The sequence below is a fragment of the Stegostoma tigrinum genome, chromosome 37 (genome assembly GCF_030684315.1).
Source record: "Stegostoma tigrinum isolate sSteTig4 chromosome 37, sSteTig4.hap1, whole genome shotgun sequence".
Lineage (NCBI taxonomy): Eukaryota > Metazoa > Chordata > Chondrichthyes > Orectolobiformes > Stegostomatidae > Stegostoma > Stegostoma tigrinum.
In genome coordinates, this window is record NC_081390.1 from 2,493,896 (window position 1) to 2,511,851 (window position 17,956).

At 44.9% G+C, this 17,956-nt stretch overlaps 1 protein-coding gene across 1 annotated transcript in view; it reads left to right on the top strand.

Annotated features, from left to right (window-relative positions):
• LOC125467580 (sorbin and SH3 domain-containing protein 1-like) overlaps positions 1 to 16,323 on the top strand; it is a 158,514-nt gene extending 142,191 nt beyond the window's left edge. Inside the window, exons 31-36 of the mRNA XM_059640332.1 lie at positions 658 to 1,380; positions 2,856 to 2,957; positions 5,223 to 5,279; positions 5,817 to 6,007; positions 9,135 to 9,241; positions 14,825 to 16,323. Of these exons, the coding sequence (XP_059496315.1) occupies positions 658 to 1,380; positions 2,856 to 2,957; positions 5,223 to 5,279; positions 5,817 to 6,007; positions 9,135 to 9,241; positions 14,825 to 14,892 (1,248 nt within the window). The 3' untranslated portion in view covers positions 14,893 to 16,323. The remainder of the gene's footprint in view (positions 1 to 657; positions 1,381 to 2,855; positions 2,958 to 5,222; positions 5,280 to 5,816; positions 6,008 to 9,134; positions 9,242 to 14,824) is intronic.
• Positions 16,324 to 17,956: the final 1,633 nt, after the last annotated feature.

Consider the following 17,956-nt stretch of genomic DNA (forward strand, 5'->3'; position numbering starts at 1 on the left):
ATCCCCAACCCAGCTGAAGGGTGATTCACTGAAAGAGGTTTATTGGGAGACAGCAGAAAAGATTGGGTAGACATACTCTGCTCCACAGCTCTGTATATTCGATATCAAGGAAAATCAATATCCTGAAAGTATGCAGAGTAAGTAACTGACCAAGAATCAGACCTCCTGTGCCTAAATGAGGAAGTAGGTATATTGCCCAGGGTTCCTGCTTGGCACTGCAGGGTGTCCCTGTAGATATGGTGAGACCGAGCTGCAGTGGCCTTCACAGTCGAACAGCCTGATGATGCTCTGAGACATGAAGAATTACAGTCTGTGCAAGGTAGGGCTTTTGGCCTCTCTGCAGTGGGAGGGAGCACCTTTGGGACAGGAGAGTGGTGTAGAAGGCCAGGAGAGAGCAAAGATTCTGCCTGATAAATGAGATTAGTAAAAAAGCATGATGGGTTGTCACTCACTTAATGATGGATAGGCAGTACCATTTTCATTTTTTTTTAAATGTACAATATGCCATTTCTCATGCTTTTAAAAATGTTCAAATTCCTATCAGTTTGACTTGTTTCTTGTATCTTGTAATCTTTGCCTGTTGTAACTGTGTAAAGGTCTCTCGCTTTGCCTTGCTTTCTCTATTTGTTCATTTCTTCCTTTCCTCTTCTGTTTAAGTTCTCTGGTAATTCTGCTCACCCCACACCATCTCCTCCTCCTCCTGTTCCACCTCGCTATCGCAGAGGCCTTTCTCCAGATGTGCAAGCTGTGACTTCTGACTGGATCACGCTGACGATGGGAATCTCCCCAAGCCATACTCCTCTTGTGACTCCTCCGTTGCCTCCTCTCCCTGAAGGCTTCTACTCTGACAGGAACTACCTTAGCACCTCACTGGAGAGCAGCCCTTCGCTAGTGGTCAGCCCTCCTCCCTCGAAAGAATTTGTCGATTCTATGCCCTACTCTGATCAATCACCTTTGCTACCACCTCGATCACAGCAATCTGTGCGGAGTGTCACTTTTAGCACTCCCCTCAGTGAGGAACCCATTCAGTTTACACCATCTCCCACCTTTAGTTGTTACAATTCCGCCCCCCAAGTAGCCTCGCTGCCACCAACTCCTCCAGGTTCAAGTCCGCTTAGTGCGGCCGACGGTCTCTCTGCTGTGAGGAATGGGAGGTGTGAGGGTGAAGCAGTGAATCTTTTGACTGTTCACGTGACCAGTCTGGACGGTGCGCCCAACAAGGCATCAGACCTGGGGACGTGTTCCAAGAGCCCAAAGAAAGGTCAGTGCCCTGCAGTTAGCTGTGAGCTATCCAGGGAGCTCCTACAGATTGTCCAGGGAGGTAGTGAGCAAGATCCAGAAGGCACCAGCAATGGGAAACCAGCAGAAGCAACAGAGAAGGTAGCTGCTACTGCATGATGTTGTTGTGTTTGTGTTCAGTTTCTCCCTCACTGACAGCACAGTGTGGCATTGTAAACTATTACCAACCAGCTACTAATATTGGAAATAGTAGTTCTGAACTGAACCTTCCCTCACCAGCTGTGGCAATCTACTGTGAAGCAAGTCACTTTGTCTACCCCAGTCCAACACCAGCACCTTTGCAACATAGCTCCCATCTACTGTGAAGCATAGACACCAACTTCACTTGGCACATTCTTGGTGCCTCTCTAACCCCCTTCCTGCCTTTGGCCAAGTACGAATGAAAGATCAGTGAAGTCTGCAGCCATTTTGAGCAGGACCTGAAATGTGCAACAAGTGAAGCTAAATGTTAGGGCAGTGACTGTAGCAGGAACTTCTTACGTAAAGACTATTTACTCAGTTGTTAGTTAGCAGTGATCCTAGAGCTCAGCCTGCCCAGGCGGTGCATGTGTTGCTGTGTAGACTGTATTGATGTTGTAGGGATATTGAGACCTCGCGTTGGAGTGAGCGTACCTGTAACTGCCCTCTGGAGGAGAGCCAGGTTATCACTTTTTCTTAAGTTAAGGGCCATCATCTCAAATGCTCCTCAATCTGCAGTGGCATGAAGACTTTCACCGTCTAAAAAGGCTGTTTCTGTTTTCTTTCCTCCAACTAATTGTGTGATTTCACTGTCTGTCAGGAATGTGACTAAGAGAATGTGTTTGGTTTTTTTAAGCCTGTACCCATTGGTTGTTCACTCAAAAAACACATTTAGAGTGCATGACAATTTTTTCAGTTATTTTTATTCTCGCTGCTTTTCCCCTTCCCTTTTGCTGTGGCTCCTGCTCACTGTCTCATCCTGTTCCCTGTGTTTCTCACTCATCCCTTCCTCAGACTCACCTGCTCTTCAGTGTTCTCTGACACTTTCATTGACATATTCTCCCTTATGTCTTGCTATTTCCCAGAGTCCCTCTTTCCATCTCCTGTGTCTCACTTTCAAATTTGCTTCTCTCTCTCTCTCTCTCTTTCTCTCTCTCTCGTATTCTGAGTTCCTCATGGGATTCTCTTTAGTACACACCCACCCCCAACCAACACCCTTCTCTCACTTATTTTTTCCTTTTCTCACTCTTCCTTCAATCCATTCTCTCTCTCTCTCTCTCTCTCTCTCTCTCTCTCTCACTCTCTTTGTCTCTTTCTCTGTCTCTCTCCCTCTCTCTCTCTCTGTGTCTCCCACATGCCCTCCCACCCCTTCCCTCAACCACCCCCCCCCCCCAGGTTTTCTTGCCTGTCTGTCTTGCATTCTCACCCCACTTCTCCCCCCTTCCCACCCTCTCACCCGCACTTTCCCTTTCTTCCTCTCACGTTCCCTTTCTCACATGCCATCTCTAGCCCGTGCCTGCACTTGCTGTCTCTCAATCGAACTCTCTGTGCCTTGTGAAAAATACTAAGATAAGTCTGTGTCCTTTCAAACACGTTAGCCAAACTCGAGAACTGATAGTGGGCTTGGAGGAAGATATGCCAGGAGTCCGATTGCCTTTTCTGGTTCTCCAGTTAATAGCCTGAGCTCGGGCTCCCTTGTGGTAAGTGATAGTTTGATTACTGCTGCCTTTGTTGTGTGCTAGCTCTGAACGGGGACATTCTGGGGCACAGGAGACTTCAATATTATCCAGTAGACTAAAGGGATCCAAGACCTGATGGTTACCCTGAGCACTTTCTGACCTTCTCAGTAGTCATTACTTACCTATTAGAGACTGGGAAGGCTGACTGGGCCTGGAATGAGGTTTGAATCTTAATTTAGAGTTCTCTAGCTGACCTCTGACCTCAGCACCTTGCCCAATAGTTAGTAACCCTGACAGCCATTTACTGACATCTCTAGAATCATAGAACCAGACCGTGCCCAAGATGCCCTTCAGCCCATTGAGTTTGTATCACCAAAAATACACTGCTACTTACACACGGTCCCACTTCCCCGCACTAGGCCCATGGCCTTGATTGTTATGACGGTTTGAGTGCTCATCCAAGTACTTTTCAAAGCTTGAGATGTCACCACCCTACCAGGAAGCATGTTCCAGACCCACACCATCCTCCAACTGAAAACATGTTTCCTTCAATCCTCTCTCAGTATCTTGCCTTTCACTTTAATGGTGTCCCCCATTATTCTTGATGCTTTGACAAAGGGGAACAGTTGCTTTCTGTTCACTCTATCTATGCCCCTCATAATCTTATAGACCTTTACCAGGTCGCCTGTCAGCCTTCTCTGCTCTTAAAAAAAAACAGCCCAAACTTATGCAGCCTCTCTTCATTGCTGAAATGCTCCATCCCAAACAACATCCTGGTGAATCTACTCTGCACCCTGACCAGTGCCATCACATCCTTCCTGTAGTTCAGTGACCAGAACTGCGCACAGTACTGTAGCTGTGGCCAAACCAAAGTTCAGTACAGCTCTAACCTAACCTTGCTGCTCTTAGAATCTCTGCCTCAACTGATAAAGGCAGGTGTCCCATATGCTGCCTTAAATACTCTATTAATCTGCCCTATCCCCAAGAGTTTGTGGACAAATATTCCCAGATTCCACTGTTTCTCCACTTGTAGAGTCCTGCCACACTAGGAAGTCTCTGTTGTTTTTAATATGATAGGAGCACCATTAGCAGTGATAACCCCAAACCTTCCTGCCTTTTCCTCTTTCTTCCCTACTCATTGGGAAACTGCATTTCTGTAGTGCCTTTTGTGGCCTCAGCAAGTGTCTTACAGCCTTTTGAATCCTTTTGAAGTCCCACAATCACCAGAGGCAATGGCCTAGTGGTATTATTGTTGGAAAATTAATCCACAAACCCAGATAACATTCTGAGGATCTGGGTTCGAATCTTGCCCTGGCAGATGGTGGAATTTGAATTCAGTAAAACATCTGGAATTAAGAATCTAATGATGACCATGAATCCATTGTCGATTGTTAGGGACAAACCCATCTGATTCACTAATGTCCTCGAGGGAAGGAAACTGCCTGTCCTCTGAGTAATTAGGGATGGGTAATAAATGCTGTCTGCTCAGCAGCATCCTCATCCCACCAATAAATAAACGAATAGAAGAGAACAAAGCAGATTATCTGGCATCAATGTCCTTTGATCTTTGGCCCTATATCTAAATTCTTAAAATGTTTTGGTCTCAACAGTTCATTGTGGCAGAAAATTCCACTGTCCGGGTCTCAGTCCGAAATGGCTATCCTGAATCCTTAAACTGTGACCCCTGGTTCTGGACTTCATTTAAGAGGTCCGAGGAGTGTGAATTAGGGAGCTTCCTAGATAATGGTCATGCGTGTGCCCATCAGTGCCCCACTGAAGAAAAACACTTGCATGAGTTTGGGATTAGCGTGTGTACTGGGTAATTCAGTGAAGAATGAGGGTCTGTTGATGATCGTGGAGTTCGGGGATCATGTAGTAGGAGAGGTTATGAAGGTTTAAATTGGAGAAACAAACTGAAGGAGATTTAGTGAGAATCGCCTGTCAATTTTCTATTTAAATGCCTAAAATATTTCAATGAGGAATTAACTTCTCCACGTGTCTCTCATCTCTTCCCTTTCATTTCGTCATCCGCATTCCCTGCCATCTAGTCGCTTGACTGCCATCTTTTTGATTTTGGCTCGTTATTCTCTTGATTATAGAGCCCTGAAAGTTGCGAGTTACCATTCTCTGCTCTCTGTGCTGTCACTGTACCATCCTTGTCTGTGAAGCTTACAGGAACTCAGTCAGTTTGTTATATAACAGCAGTCGCTTCTCTTGCATCGCCTGTGTGAAGCCAATAACACATGCTGCAATTTTTCCCTTTATAATTTGCCTGATGACCACCAGCCTTCTCATCACTCATTGCGAGGACCAGATCTCACAGAGTCTGAAAAGAGCTACGTGGTAAGAATCGATATGTAAATGCATCACTCGGGGGCCCGCATAGGGTCAGAGCATATCTGAGCTTGGAAACCAATGAGTTGAACTAATACTGATAACTGTGTAGAGATCAGGTTTGAGCCGTTCTGGAATGTGCTTTTGAAATGGTAGATGTTTAGTGGTGAGAAACTGACCCCGAGTTGAGTGGTTTGTACACAGCGCTGGACCCGTGCATGGAATTCTGTGCTTACAAGTAAATACAGTATTCATAATCCGCATGATTCTTAATAGTGAACACTAACTATTGCTTCTGTGTGTCGCACTTTTTTTAATCCTTTGAATTAAATCTGCAATTCTTCTATATCTTTGCCTGTTTTTTTCCACGCTTACCTCTGGATTACTTCAACACTCCGCTGCGATTTCCTGGATCTCCAATTCCCCGTTAACTTGCTGGAATTGCCTTTGGAATGCTACCCCAACCCGCCCCCCCCCAAATCCCCTCCTCTCATTTCCTTTCTGTTCGTTTGCCCCCTTGACGCTGTCGAACGGCGCGAATGGCAGGAGGCAGTCTGCAATGAGATCATGAACATTGCAGAAAAGTCTGTTCATTACTGCAGTAACCTTTCTCACCCGCTTCACTCTCGGCAAAAGGTGTCTGCCCACGACAGTAAACAATCTTTGATCATTTCTCAGCAACCTCGGGGACAGCAGCAAGGGACGAGCCCGGAGAGGACGTTGGCTGCGACAGCCCTGTAAGTATCCAGCCCGATTCGTGATTTTCGATTTTTCGGTGTGCTAGTGACTGTGCTGCGTACGGCTCCAGATCGTCTCCCAGTCGCGAGATGCTCTGCTGAGCTGAAGGAGCAATCGCTGAGATTAATGGATCAGAATAAGACCCTTCAGCCCATCGCATCCAACCCAATCTGAAATCACTGCCAGAGTTTTCCAGCCCCGTTTTCCGACGCTCGGTCAGTAGCCTTGTAACGTAGTCGGGAGCTGATTTTGCAAAACTAAATGGTTGACTTTTCCCTCATTCCTGTCACTTCCTCCTGACCATTTTTCTGAATGGTCTTGATGAGAAGTGAGATATATAGGGATAGTTTTTGGCTTTGACCTAGTCTGGTTTAAAGGTTGCTGATGGCTTGCATCAATATAGTGCCCTTAGTGCAGGAGAACAATTCTAGTTATAATGAAAGAAGCCAAGGGGCAAAAAACACAACCCCTCCACAGAAAGATCATTAGAATAAAACTAACATTCAGTCAGGAGAGGATTTGAATGTTAAAAGTTGGTCAATGAAGGGGTGATCTCATTGAAACTTAAAAAAACACATAAAGGGATCAATAGGGTAGAAGAAGATAGGACATTTCCCTACCTGGGGAGTCTAGCGCCGGGAGCAGAGATTTTTTTAAAAATGGGGGCAGGTTCAAGATGAGGAGAAACCTTTTTACTCACAGGGTGGTGACAGAGGGCCGTGGAAGCTCAGCCTCTAAGTACGTTCAAGGTGGAGATTGATAGATTTCTTATTATTGGTGGCAAACAAGGTTATGGGAATGGAGTGTACATAGAACATAGAACAGAACATAGAACATAGAACATAGAACATAGAACAGTACAGCACAGAACAGGCCCTTCAGCCCACAATGTTGTGCCGACCATTGATCCTCATGTATGCACCCTCAAATTTCTGTGACCATATACATGTCCAGCAGTCTCTTAAATGACCCCAATGACCTTGCTTCCACAACTGCTGCTGGCAACGCATTCCATGCTGTCACAACTCTCTGCGTAAAGAACCTGCCTCTGACATCCCCTCTATACTTTCCACCAACCAGCTTAAAACTATGACCCCTCGTGCTAGCCATTTCTGCCCTGGGAAATAGTCTCTGGCTATCAACTCTTATCTATGCCTCTCATTATCTTGTATACCTCAATTAGGTCCCCTCTCCTCCTCCTTTTCTCCAATGAAAAGAGACCGAGCTCAGTCAACCTCTCTTCATAAGATAAGCCCTCCAGTCCAGGCAGCATCCTGGTAAACCTCCTCTGAACCCTCTCCAAAGCATCCACATCTTTCCTATAATAGGGCGCCCAGAACTGGACGCAGTATTCCAAGTGCGGTCTAACCAAAGTTTTATAGAGCTGCAACAAGATCTCACGACTCTTAAACTCAATCCCCCTGTTAATGAAAGCCAAAACACCATATGCTTTCTTAACAACCCTGTCCACTTGGGTGGCCGTTTTAAGGGATCTATGTATCTGCACACCAAGATCCCTCTGTTCCTCCACACTGCCAAGAATCCTATCCTTAATCCTGTACTCAGCTTTCAAATTCGACCTTCCAAAATGCATCACCTCGCATTTATCCAGGTTGAACTCCATCTGCCACCTCTCGGCCCATCTCTGCATCCTGTCAATGTCCCGCTGCAGCCTACAACAGCCCTCTACACTGTCAACGACACCTCCGGCCTTTGTGTCGTCTGCAAACTTGCTGACCCCATCCTTCAATTCCCTCGTCCAAGTCATTAATAAAAATTACAAACAGTAGAGGCCCAAGGACAGAGCCCTGTGGAGTGTGTAAAAAGACTTTGAAGTGTTTGATCAGCGATGATCAGTATGAAATAGCAGGGCAGGCTCGACAGGCTGAATGGCCTGGTCCTGTTCCTTCCAAAGTAAGGCATAAAATCTCATGTTGGAGGATCAAGAATTCTTAAGGATCAAGAGTGGACAGTTCGAGCCTGTTGCACTAAGTTAGCTGGTATGAAGTGGTCTCAGCTCCCCTTGCTTGGCTGCCCCTATTTCCCTCAACTCACATTTTGTTAAGTTTGTTTTTTAGAAAAAGCTACCAAATTCTGCCTTAAATAAATTTGAGGATCTAGCTGTCACTGCTCTTTAAGGAAAAGACCGTTAACCCTTGAGGGAGGGGGGAAAAAAAATCATCTCGTGCTTAAAAGGACCCTCCTGTTCTTTAAACTGTGTTCCTCAAAACTGTCATTGAATAAATGTGAAAATGAGAGGGCTCCCTTTTTTGATGGAGATGAGGTTCAAAAGAGATAGAGGTGGCATTCCGGAGACTGGGCAGCTGAAAATTTGATGTATAATTCTCACTGGTCCAGTGAAAGGTTTTGTTTTGCGTGCAGTGCAGGCAGGAGATACCGTACAAAAAGTGCATTGGGGTAATAGAACAGAGTGAGGAATACAATGTTACAGCTGCAGAGAAGTTACACAAGAAATGAGATCAACATTAAATTTAAAAATTTGAGAGGACTAGTTTTAGAGAAGCTGGCAGTATTCTCCCTGGGGCAAAGGAGATTGAGGGAGAATCAGCTCAAGATTATGATGGCCTTGACAAGGTATACAAGAAAACTGCTTCACTTCAGCTGATGGCACAATGATGAGGGGACACAAATTTAAGATTTGGACAAAAGATGCAGGGTAGGATTTGTGAGGCAGATCCGTTTTTTACACAGCAGGCAGTCGTTGCCTTTGAACATGCTGCTCCTGAGAATGGCACCAGTGGATGATTTCCGGAGGAAACTGTACCAAAACAGGGAGATTAAGCAGGGATGCGGCAGGAGAATGACTTGAGTATGGCTCATTGGGGTCAGATGGTCTCACTCCGTGCTGTTATGAACAATAGCTTTCTCACTGAGAGAATGTTTATCCCCACTTGTTCCCTGAAGCATCCAGGACAGGATCACCTTCCTCTTTGAAGACCACACCAGTGAGGTTGGGGAGATCAGATTGTGAAGGGGAGACCCAGGTTGCCCTGAACCTAGCTCCAAATGCAGTATCTCATTGGTACAATGTTGTTGGGTGCACCAATTGTCTAGATTTTTACAGCTTGGTTTCAGCATGTTTTTCTCTCTCGTTCCCTCTCTAAGCTTCCAAGCATTGTACAGCTACGTCCCACAGAACGAAGATGAGCTGGAGCTTCGAGAAGGGGACATTGTGGATGTGATGGAAAAGTGTGACGATGGCTGGTTTGTTGGTGTGTATGGGATCCTTCTGGAACAGAATTCATTTGGGAGGAAAGAATGGGACTGTTGGAGCCATTTCAGGGCTTTGTGGGATGGGTCGCACGAAATTCTAAAGGAAGTGATGCCTTGCATTTAAGTAGCGCCTGCCACATCGTCCAGTTATTCTGAAGCATTTCAAACTGATTTGTCAGTTTTGATGTGAACCAACCCGCACCCGCACCCCCACCTAACATCATGGCAGGATATCACAATGGTATTGACCAAATACTTTAGTGAGGGGGAATGGGAGTCTCTGATGCTCACATCCATCTGTTCCAAATCTTTGGGACACTCACTTGTCATTTTGATAATCCGGCCTGGCCTGAGACATGTGCTAACTTTGCACAGAGCATGCCTTGATCCTGGGCCCTACCTCTTCATCTGGGTCCTTTTGGATTCAGTTGCACTCCCCCACAGAACCTTTGCAAATAGGTGAAGTCAGTCACTGTGTTTGCTGAACAATATACCTCATGGTTTAATTGCACTCGAGCAATCTTTTACAAGCCTGCAGCCATATACCACTCAGAAAAATAAAACAGAGAAAAAGCACAAATGCATCTGTGATTCTGCATGTTGTCCAAAATCCCAGCCTCCCCCCATGTATTTGCATATGTGTTATTTACAAAAAAAAATTTCAGTTTTTGGCTAATAAGGAAATCTGGACAAGCTGGGGTTGGTTTCCGAGGAGCAGGAGGTGCTTGGGGTGACCTCAGTGTTTTTTTTGTTGACAACCTGAGCATTGTTGGCTGGCCAGCATTTACTGCTCATCCATAGTTGCCCTCGGGAAGGTGAGAGTGAGCTGCTGCTTTGAACTGCTGTAGTCTATGCACTGTGCTGACCTGCTATGTCTTAGGGAGGGAATTCCAGGGTTTTGATGTAATGACAGTGAAGCAATGATGATATTTCCAAGTCAGGATGGTGAGTGGCTTGGAGAAGGACATGTATTGCCATTTATCTATTGCCCTTCTCCATTTTGGTGGTGGTTCTGTGTTTTGAAGATGCTGCCTAAGCAGATTTGTTGAGTTACAGCAAAAGACAATGTACACTGCTGCTCCTGAGCATCTGTGGTGGAGGAAGCAAATGTTGAAGGTGGTGGATGTAGTGCCAATCAAGCGGGCTGCTTTGTCTGGATGCTGTCAAGCTTCTTGACTGTTGTTGAGGCTGCACCCATTCAGGCACGTGGGGAGAATTCCATCACACTCCTGACTTGTGCCTTGTAGATGGAGGCCGTAGTCATACAGCACTGAAACAGACTCTTCAGTCCAACTCGTCCGTGCCCAACCTGCCATCCCAATCTTACCTTGCCCCATTTGTTAACAGTTGGTCCATATCCCTCTTAAACCCTTCCTATTCATATACGAATCTAGATTCCTTTTAAATGTTGCAATTATACCTCCCTCCTCCACCATCCCTCTAGTAGCTCCTTCTATATGTGCACCACCCTCTGGAAAAAGTTGCCCTTCTTTCCCCTCTCACCATAAAGCCATACCCTCTAGATTTGGACTCCCTTACACGAGGAAAAAAAATCCTGGTTATTCACACTATCTATATCCCCTATGATTTTATAAACCTCTCTAAGCTAACCACTCAGCCTCTGATAGGCTAGGGAAGGAAGTCCTCGCCTAATCAGCCTGTTCTTATCACTCAAACACTCCAATCCTGGCCACATGCTTTAGTTGGGAGTAAGTTGGGAAGTGATCTATCTGTCTGAGCAGAGGGATCAAAAACCAGGAATGTAGATTTCAAGGAAATGGTATACTGAATGAAGAAGAGATGAGACTTCTTCTCCCCCATCTGGAGGGTGGTAGAACCCTAAGCTGCATTGTCTTAGAGGGAGCTAAAATCTGAACCTTTGTACAGTACTTAGATATCCAGTTGAGGAGCTGTGATCTTCACTGCTGTATGGGCCTGGTATAAGATGGTGGCATTGGACTGGATAGTTCTACTTAACCCAGCATGGACTTGTTGGGCCAGAAGATCTGCTACATTGCAACTCTTGTGAGATTCTTCTATGCCCATTTTGCAAAAAAATTTGTAGGTGATTGATTTTCCCAGAAACATGCAAGGACTTGGAGGATGGAGTTTTGAGGGTACTGTGGCAGTGGCAGAACCACTGGTCTTAATGACTTTTTCCTTTACCCAGCTTCAAAGTATAGTCATTGTTGATTTTTAAGGCAAGTTGGTAACTGAAGTGTATGCCTCAAGACACACCAGCAGAAATGTTATTGTTAACCACATCGTCTACTTTTCAGGATGGAGGTTGAGGGATTAGTCCTGACCAAGTGAGATGGCACATTTCCAGAGCTCTGCCTTAACCACTGGTTTGGGATATTTTAGCTCAGCTTGAGCAAGCAGATGAGGCTCCACCTTATTGCTTTATTCTAAAGACTGTTCCTGCAGTCCAGGGTTTCATTAGTCTTCAGGACAGGGAGCAATGGCTTGACCTCAATCAGTTGGTCACTGGAGGTTTAACCTGCAGGGAGCAGAGCTGGGGAATGGGACTGACTGGGTCAGTATGCAGAAAGCCCAAATGGACTAAATGGTCTGCCTTTGCTTGATACTGACTCTATTGGTGGAGTCTCCTGGCCTCAGAATGGTGAGCATCCAGGCAGGATAAGGAGTTTTCCAAATGGAAACATTAGCTCCATTTAACCCAACGTGTTTCCACCGCCTGGTTATTTCCCCGAAGCACAGCAGCCTGACAGAGACTTTTTTTTCCTCAAAGACATTCAATGTTTTAGTCTCAACCACTTTCGATGGCAGAGTGTTCTACAGGTTCACCACTCCCGAGGTGAAGACATTTCTCCTTATCTTTCTACTGTATCCCATATTCCAGGTTTTGCCTCATACCCCTTGATTCCTTTAAAATGTATCAATCTCTCATGAATAAATCATTGATTTGGCCTCTATGGCTTCTAGTGGTAGAGAATTCCACATGTTTACTACCTTTTGAATGAAGCAACGTTTCCTCATCCCAGTCCTAAATGCCCTGCTCTGTTTCCTTAGACTGTGGTGTCTGTCTGTTTCTAGACTCCCTGGTCATCACCTGTCTAGTCTTGCTAGATCTTCCCTTGGTCTTCTGAACCCTGGTGACTATAGTCCTAACCAGACCAAGTCTCTCTTCTTACACCAGCCCTGCCATCCAGGCAAAAGGCTTGAGGTGTCCATGAGGCTGCCTCCTCCTCACACCAGCCCCCCTTCTCTCAACAGAGGGCCAGCTGCCAGGCATCCTTTATTTGTACCTGACATCTTCACTGTCTGCCTCCAACATGAGACACTTGTGATTCCCCTCTAATAGTGCATGCTTCCTAAGGCTTGTGGACCTCTTAATGGACCAGCATCCTGAATTGGATGGGAGTCCCAAAGATGACGTCTGCTAGCTAACATAGTGAGTGTGCCTCTGGTGAAGCACCGGTTTCTGTCCCGCTTGTTATATACATGCCTCGGTTTGCTGGGGTGGTTGGTATCACTCAGTGTTTCTCAGTGATTTGTACGCAGGGTCTAATTCAATGTGTTTGCTGATGGAATTCTGGTTGGAATACCAGGCGTCCAGGAATTCTCTGGCATTGTCTCTGTTTTGGTTTGTGTGATTATGGATGTGTTGTCCCAACTAAAGTCATGTCCCTTGTTGTCCATATGTAAGTGAGACAACCGGAACCCTATCAACAAACACAATGATTTAGACCCTGTGTACAAACCACTGAGAAACAGAACCAAAAGTAATAGCAACCACCCCAGCAAACTGAGGCTTAGTGGGACAGAACACCAACACTTCACCAGAGGCGCACAGACGATGTTATCTAGCAGAGTGATGAAACTCTTGGCAGTCAAACCCATCGGCTCAGCGAGCAAATCTACAACTTTATCCACAACACGAGCTACAAATCTTCTCAACTTTAAATGACCTTTGACCTGGCCATCACCAGGAAGATTCTTAGGTGGTCACTCTAAGGTCATGATGTGGAAGTGATCCTGACAAACACTCATGGACTTACGGGCTGCACTGTGGCTCACTGGTTTGCACTGCCACCCCAGGTGACACTGTGGAGTTTGCATGTTCTCCCCGCATCTGTGTGGGTTTCTTCTGGGTGCTTCAGTTTCGTTCCACAATCCAAAGATGTGCAGGCTAGGTGGATTGTCCATGCTAAATTGCCCATAGTGTCTGGAAATGGCCAAGCTCGTTGGGCTATTCATGGGAAATGCAGGGCCACTGGGCAGAATGGGCCTAGGTGAGAGGCTCATCTGAGGGTTGGTGTGGACTCAGTGGGCCAAATGGCCTGCTTCTGTACTGTGGGCAATCTATGACTGAAGGATCTCGCCTTTATCTCTGAGAAAATGTGCATGTGTTTAATAAACACATCACACCCATACTTCTGATGTGCCTATTCATGCCTTAGGGCAGGGGACGCAAAATGATTATTGTGAGGGCTGCTGAAGATTTGCATCTACTGATTTAACTTTAGGTTTTTGTTTTAGTTTTGAGGAGCTCCTATTTTGTTTTCCAGATTTCATTTTCCAGATGATGCAGTTAACAATAGTACCAAGGATATTGTTCCTGCTTGATGTATGGAGTGTTTAGAATCACAAGCAAGCAGAATTAGAAGATTTTTTTCAATATTCTTAATTACTAGCCTTAAACTTACAGCACACAATGGAAGTATTAATTTGAGACATTATGGTGTTAACTAATAATTTAGGCATAGATTAGGAACAAAAATGCTTTTCAAAATAACCAATACACACTTTTTAGATGCACAGTCATAGCCATATAAACACATTTTCCACAGATGTGCAAGGCCACAGATATTATGTCTCTATCCCACATACAGAGAACTGGAATATTTGCATCAGTTACTACCTTTTTTATTTAAACTGCATTTCACATTCAAATTTGAGGTTGAAATCTAATAAATGACTGGCAGTGTTCATTGCAACAGAGTCTCCATATTTTGCATGTGAGCTTTATGTATCCTGAAACTAGGGATTCCACATTCCTTTGTGAGGAACTCATTACCATAATGATTTCACATTGTTCTTGCTTCCAGTTAGTTGAGCATCTCTTTTGTTGAGGGGTTTTAGACCTGGTCTCCTTCCTTTGCAGCGGCCGTTTACCCCCAGCCCCCTCCTGTCCACCCTGCATCCCTTTGATTGAATTAACCTGAAGTATTAGTGGTTTCTTGGGTGTGTGATCACCTATTGCACCCTGCCTCACCCCTGTATTTTGTATCCTACTGGAAGAGGTATTTCAAATACTGTAATAGAGGGCCAGCGGGAGTTTTGGTTAGACAACCCCCTGAGACAAATAGCAATGCAGCAGTACCTGTACCCAAGTGTTGCCCTGGATCCTGTGTTCAAATTTAACATTTTTAAAGTACATTTTTAGTCAACTTTTTCCAGACGTGTTGTGACTCATCTCTGGAATGTGGGGTTTGAAGCTGGGCCTGAGGGATATTGCCACTGCTGCCCATGACTCCATTGACTCACTGCGCTAAGTTGGTATTCGTCACCAAACAGATTCAAGTATGTTTTATACTTTGTCTCTTTTATTCCAACAGGAACATCCAGAAGATCTAAGCAGTTTGGCACCTTCCCAGGCAACTATGTCAAACCACTGAATTTGTAGAGCTGGGAGTCATTGTGGACTTTTGTTGAATAAACAGCTCCTGCCCTCCAATCCAACCCCAACACTGGCAGAGGGTCCATGAGCTGTTAATTGGATTGAACATACTGTAACTTGGCCGAAACATTCTGCTTATAACATGAAGTGTCTTTACTTGCCCCGAACAAGGAGCACGCTGAGCAAGAGAGAATGCGTGAGTGGTACGTGAGCTTAGGGTCTGAGGTTGCTGATGCATCGACCGTATTAACCCAGTGGGTGGGCAAGGACTGGATTAGTTGACAAGGGGAAGACAATGCCCATCATGGCTTAAAGTTGGACTCCCCTTTCTATATGGTACTCAGAGATATACGGTCTGGATGAGAGACAGAACCAGGAGGCTTGGGAACACTTGAGTCTCTGACTGGGGATAGGGCATGAGATTGGAAGACAAGCCGGCTATTGCACTGAGCCCTGTCTTTTCACAATATGGAGAATGGAATGGAACTCTTGAATACAGAGGAATTTCTAGCCAGGGGTAACCCTTTACTGCTTGATACAGTGCATGCTCTCTGAACCATCACTTGTAATCTCTCCTTTTTCTACTGCGTATTTTGGGTTGCTTTATTGGAAAACGAACACAGGTAGAATATGCACCTCATTCCCTCTGAAGAGGAAATGTCACTCCCAGTTTGACAAAGGTCTTGCAGCTGTCCTTTAATGGCTAATGCTTATATAGAGCAGGTTTCTTTAACACGTGTTAATAGCCAGTGTCACCCACTTAGATCTGCAACACTTCTAGTATTCTTCAGTCACACAACCAGTAAGTATATAATAAAAAAGCACACCTTTCCCGAAGGGAATCAACCCACTGCTGGGATAAAGCTTTGTGTAAATATGTACATTTGATTTTGTACAAAATTATGTACTTATCCTGTATAGAAAATAATAATTTAACAAAAGAAATTTTAAATGGCAAACTGAAAGCAGAGAAGCAAAACATACTTCTCGGAGCTCTTTTACAATTTATTTGCGAGAAACAGAGCCTCGGTTTGGAAGAAAATGCTTAGCACCAAAACAAAGCACATGCAAATTGTGTTTTTTTTAAAAATCATCACAGTCTGGGAAATCATCTTCCTCCTTGTCTGTACAAATGATACAGCAGCAAGATCACTTTCTGTTTAATGTGCAGATGTATCCCTTCCTCTGCACCAATAAATCACTGATGGGCTGCAATATGCTGACTGTACATAATCAAAACACTCATATTTTATTTACCACATTTCTGTGAGCTGCAAGCCTTTATAATCATGTGTTGCAGCAGATCTTTTGTTGAGCTATTTTCTTTATTGCCGTGCTTCAGGATGTGTTAATGAAGATAAGAGTCTCTATTGACTGCTGTGGTTGCAAAATGCAATATTTAATAAAGTTTATTCAAGCCGTGGATGTGCCTTGCAATATGGGTTTCTGTTATTATTTATTTACTTTGCATCATTATGTACAGGCATTCCTCTGGATGTGAGTTTGCTCGCTGAGGTGGAAGGTTAGTTTTCAGACGTTTTGTCACCATTCTAGGTAACATCAGCAGTGAGCTTCATCGGAGGCTCACTGATGATGTTACCTAGAATGGTGACGAAATGTCTGAAAACTAACCTTCCAGCTCAGCGAGCAAACTCACATCCGGAAACTCAACCTGAGCTACAAATCTTCTCAAAACTTGCCAGGAATTCCTCTGTTGTTGATTGAAGTCTCCAGTGATTCCACACCTTTGTCATTTCCTCACAAACGCAAATTGTCTTGCCTTCAAGCAAAGTGGCCCATTCCTTGTCAAAAGTAATGACAATCTGCCTCAACCACCTTTCAGTTCTAGCTGTCTTGCCACTTCCCTCGAATGGGAGACTTCAGGTTGTCAAAGTTCCACTGAAAAGCTGTCCTCCTTTATTTACTTAATGAAGTGTATTTGTGATAACAAAAATCTCTATTCAGTCACCTCTTGACCTTCTCTAAGGAGGTCATGGGAGCCAGAGTAGGCCATTTAGCCCCTCAAACCTGCCTTGCAATTAGACAAGATCATGGCTGACCTCGTTGTGATCTCAGCTCCACTTTCCAGTGTGGTCCCCATAACCCTGGGCACTCATCTATTTAAAAACCTGTCTCACTCAGCCTTAAATAAATTCAATGATCATGCCTCTACATCTTTCAGTAAGATGATACTGCAAACTAATGACCCTTGGGGGAAAAAGAAGTCTTGCCTCTGACTTGAAATTGAGAATTCTTCTCCTTTTACGTCAGTTTTAATCTAATTCATTCACACCAAGAGATAAAACTCTTTCCAAGGAGAAACAAGCAAGCCCTAATGCACTAATCAATCAAACTAACATTGAATACAGGCACATTTATGATGCCAGTAATCAAACTGATTTAATTGTCGTGCATAGCTCCTCAGTGTGAAAGAGAGTACAAGAAGACTTTCTTCAGAACAATTAGCTAGCTCCGGAGGAGATTGATCAGTAGCTGGAGATTGAGATGGAGTAGGTTAATCACCTGTTCTGATCTGATTCTCTGATAAGGCCACGTAAACCTGTTCATTTGTGATTGTACGGATCAGATTTTTGCATGTTTTGTCATATACTTTACTGATGAACATTGGATATATACCATTGTCAGAACTGCTTTGGATATTGATGACGAGATTAAACCTGATGGATTAGAAAACTGGAAATAAAAACCCATGTCTCTATATCAACAATGTTTGGTCCAGGAACTCCCTACCTATGTCCGTGACACCACCCACGCCCTCCACCTCCTCCAGGACTTCCAATTCCCTGGCCCCCAGCACCTCATTTTCACCATGGACGTCCAGTCCCTATACACCTGCATTCCGCATACAGATGGCCTCAAGGCCCTGCGCTTCTTCCTGTCCCACAGGCCCAACCAGTCCCCCTCCACTAACACCCTCATCCGCCTAGCCGAACTCGTCCTCACCCTCAACAACTTCTCTTTCAATTCCTCCCACTTCCTACAGACTAAGGGGGTGGCCATGGGCACCCGCATGGGCTCCAGCTATGCCTGCCTCTTTGTAGGTTACATG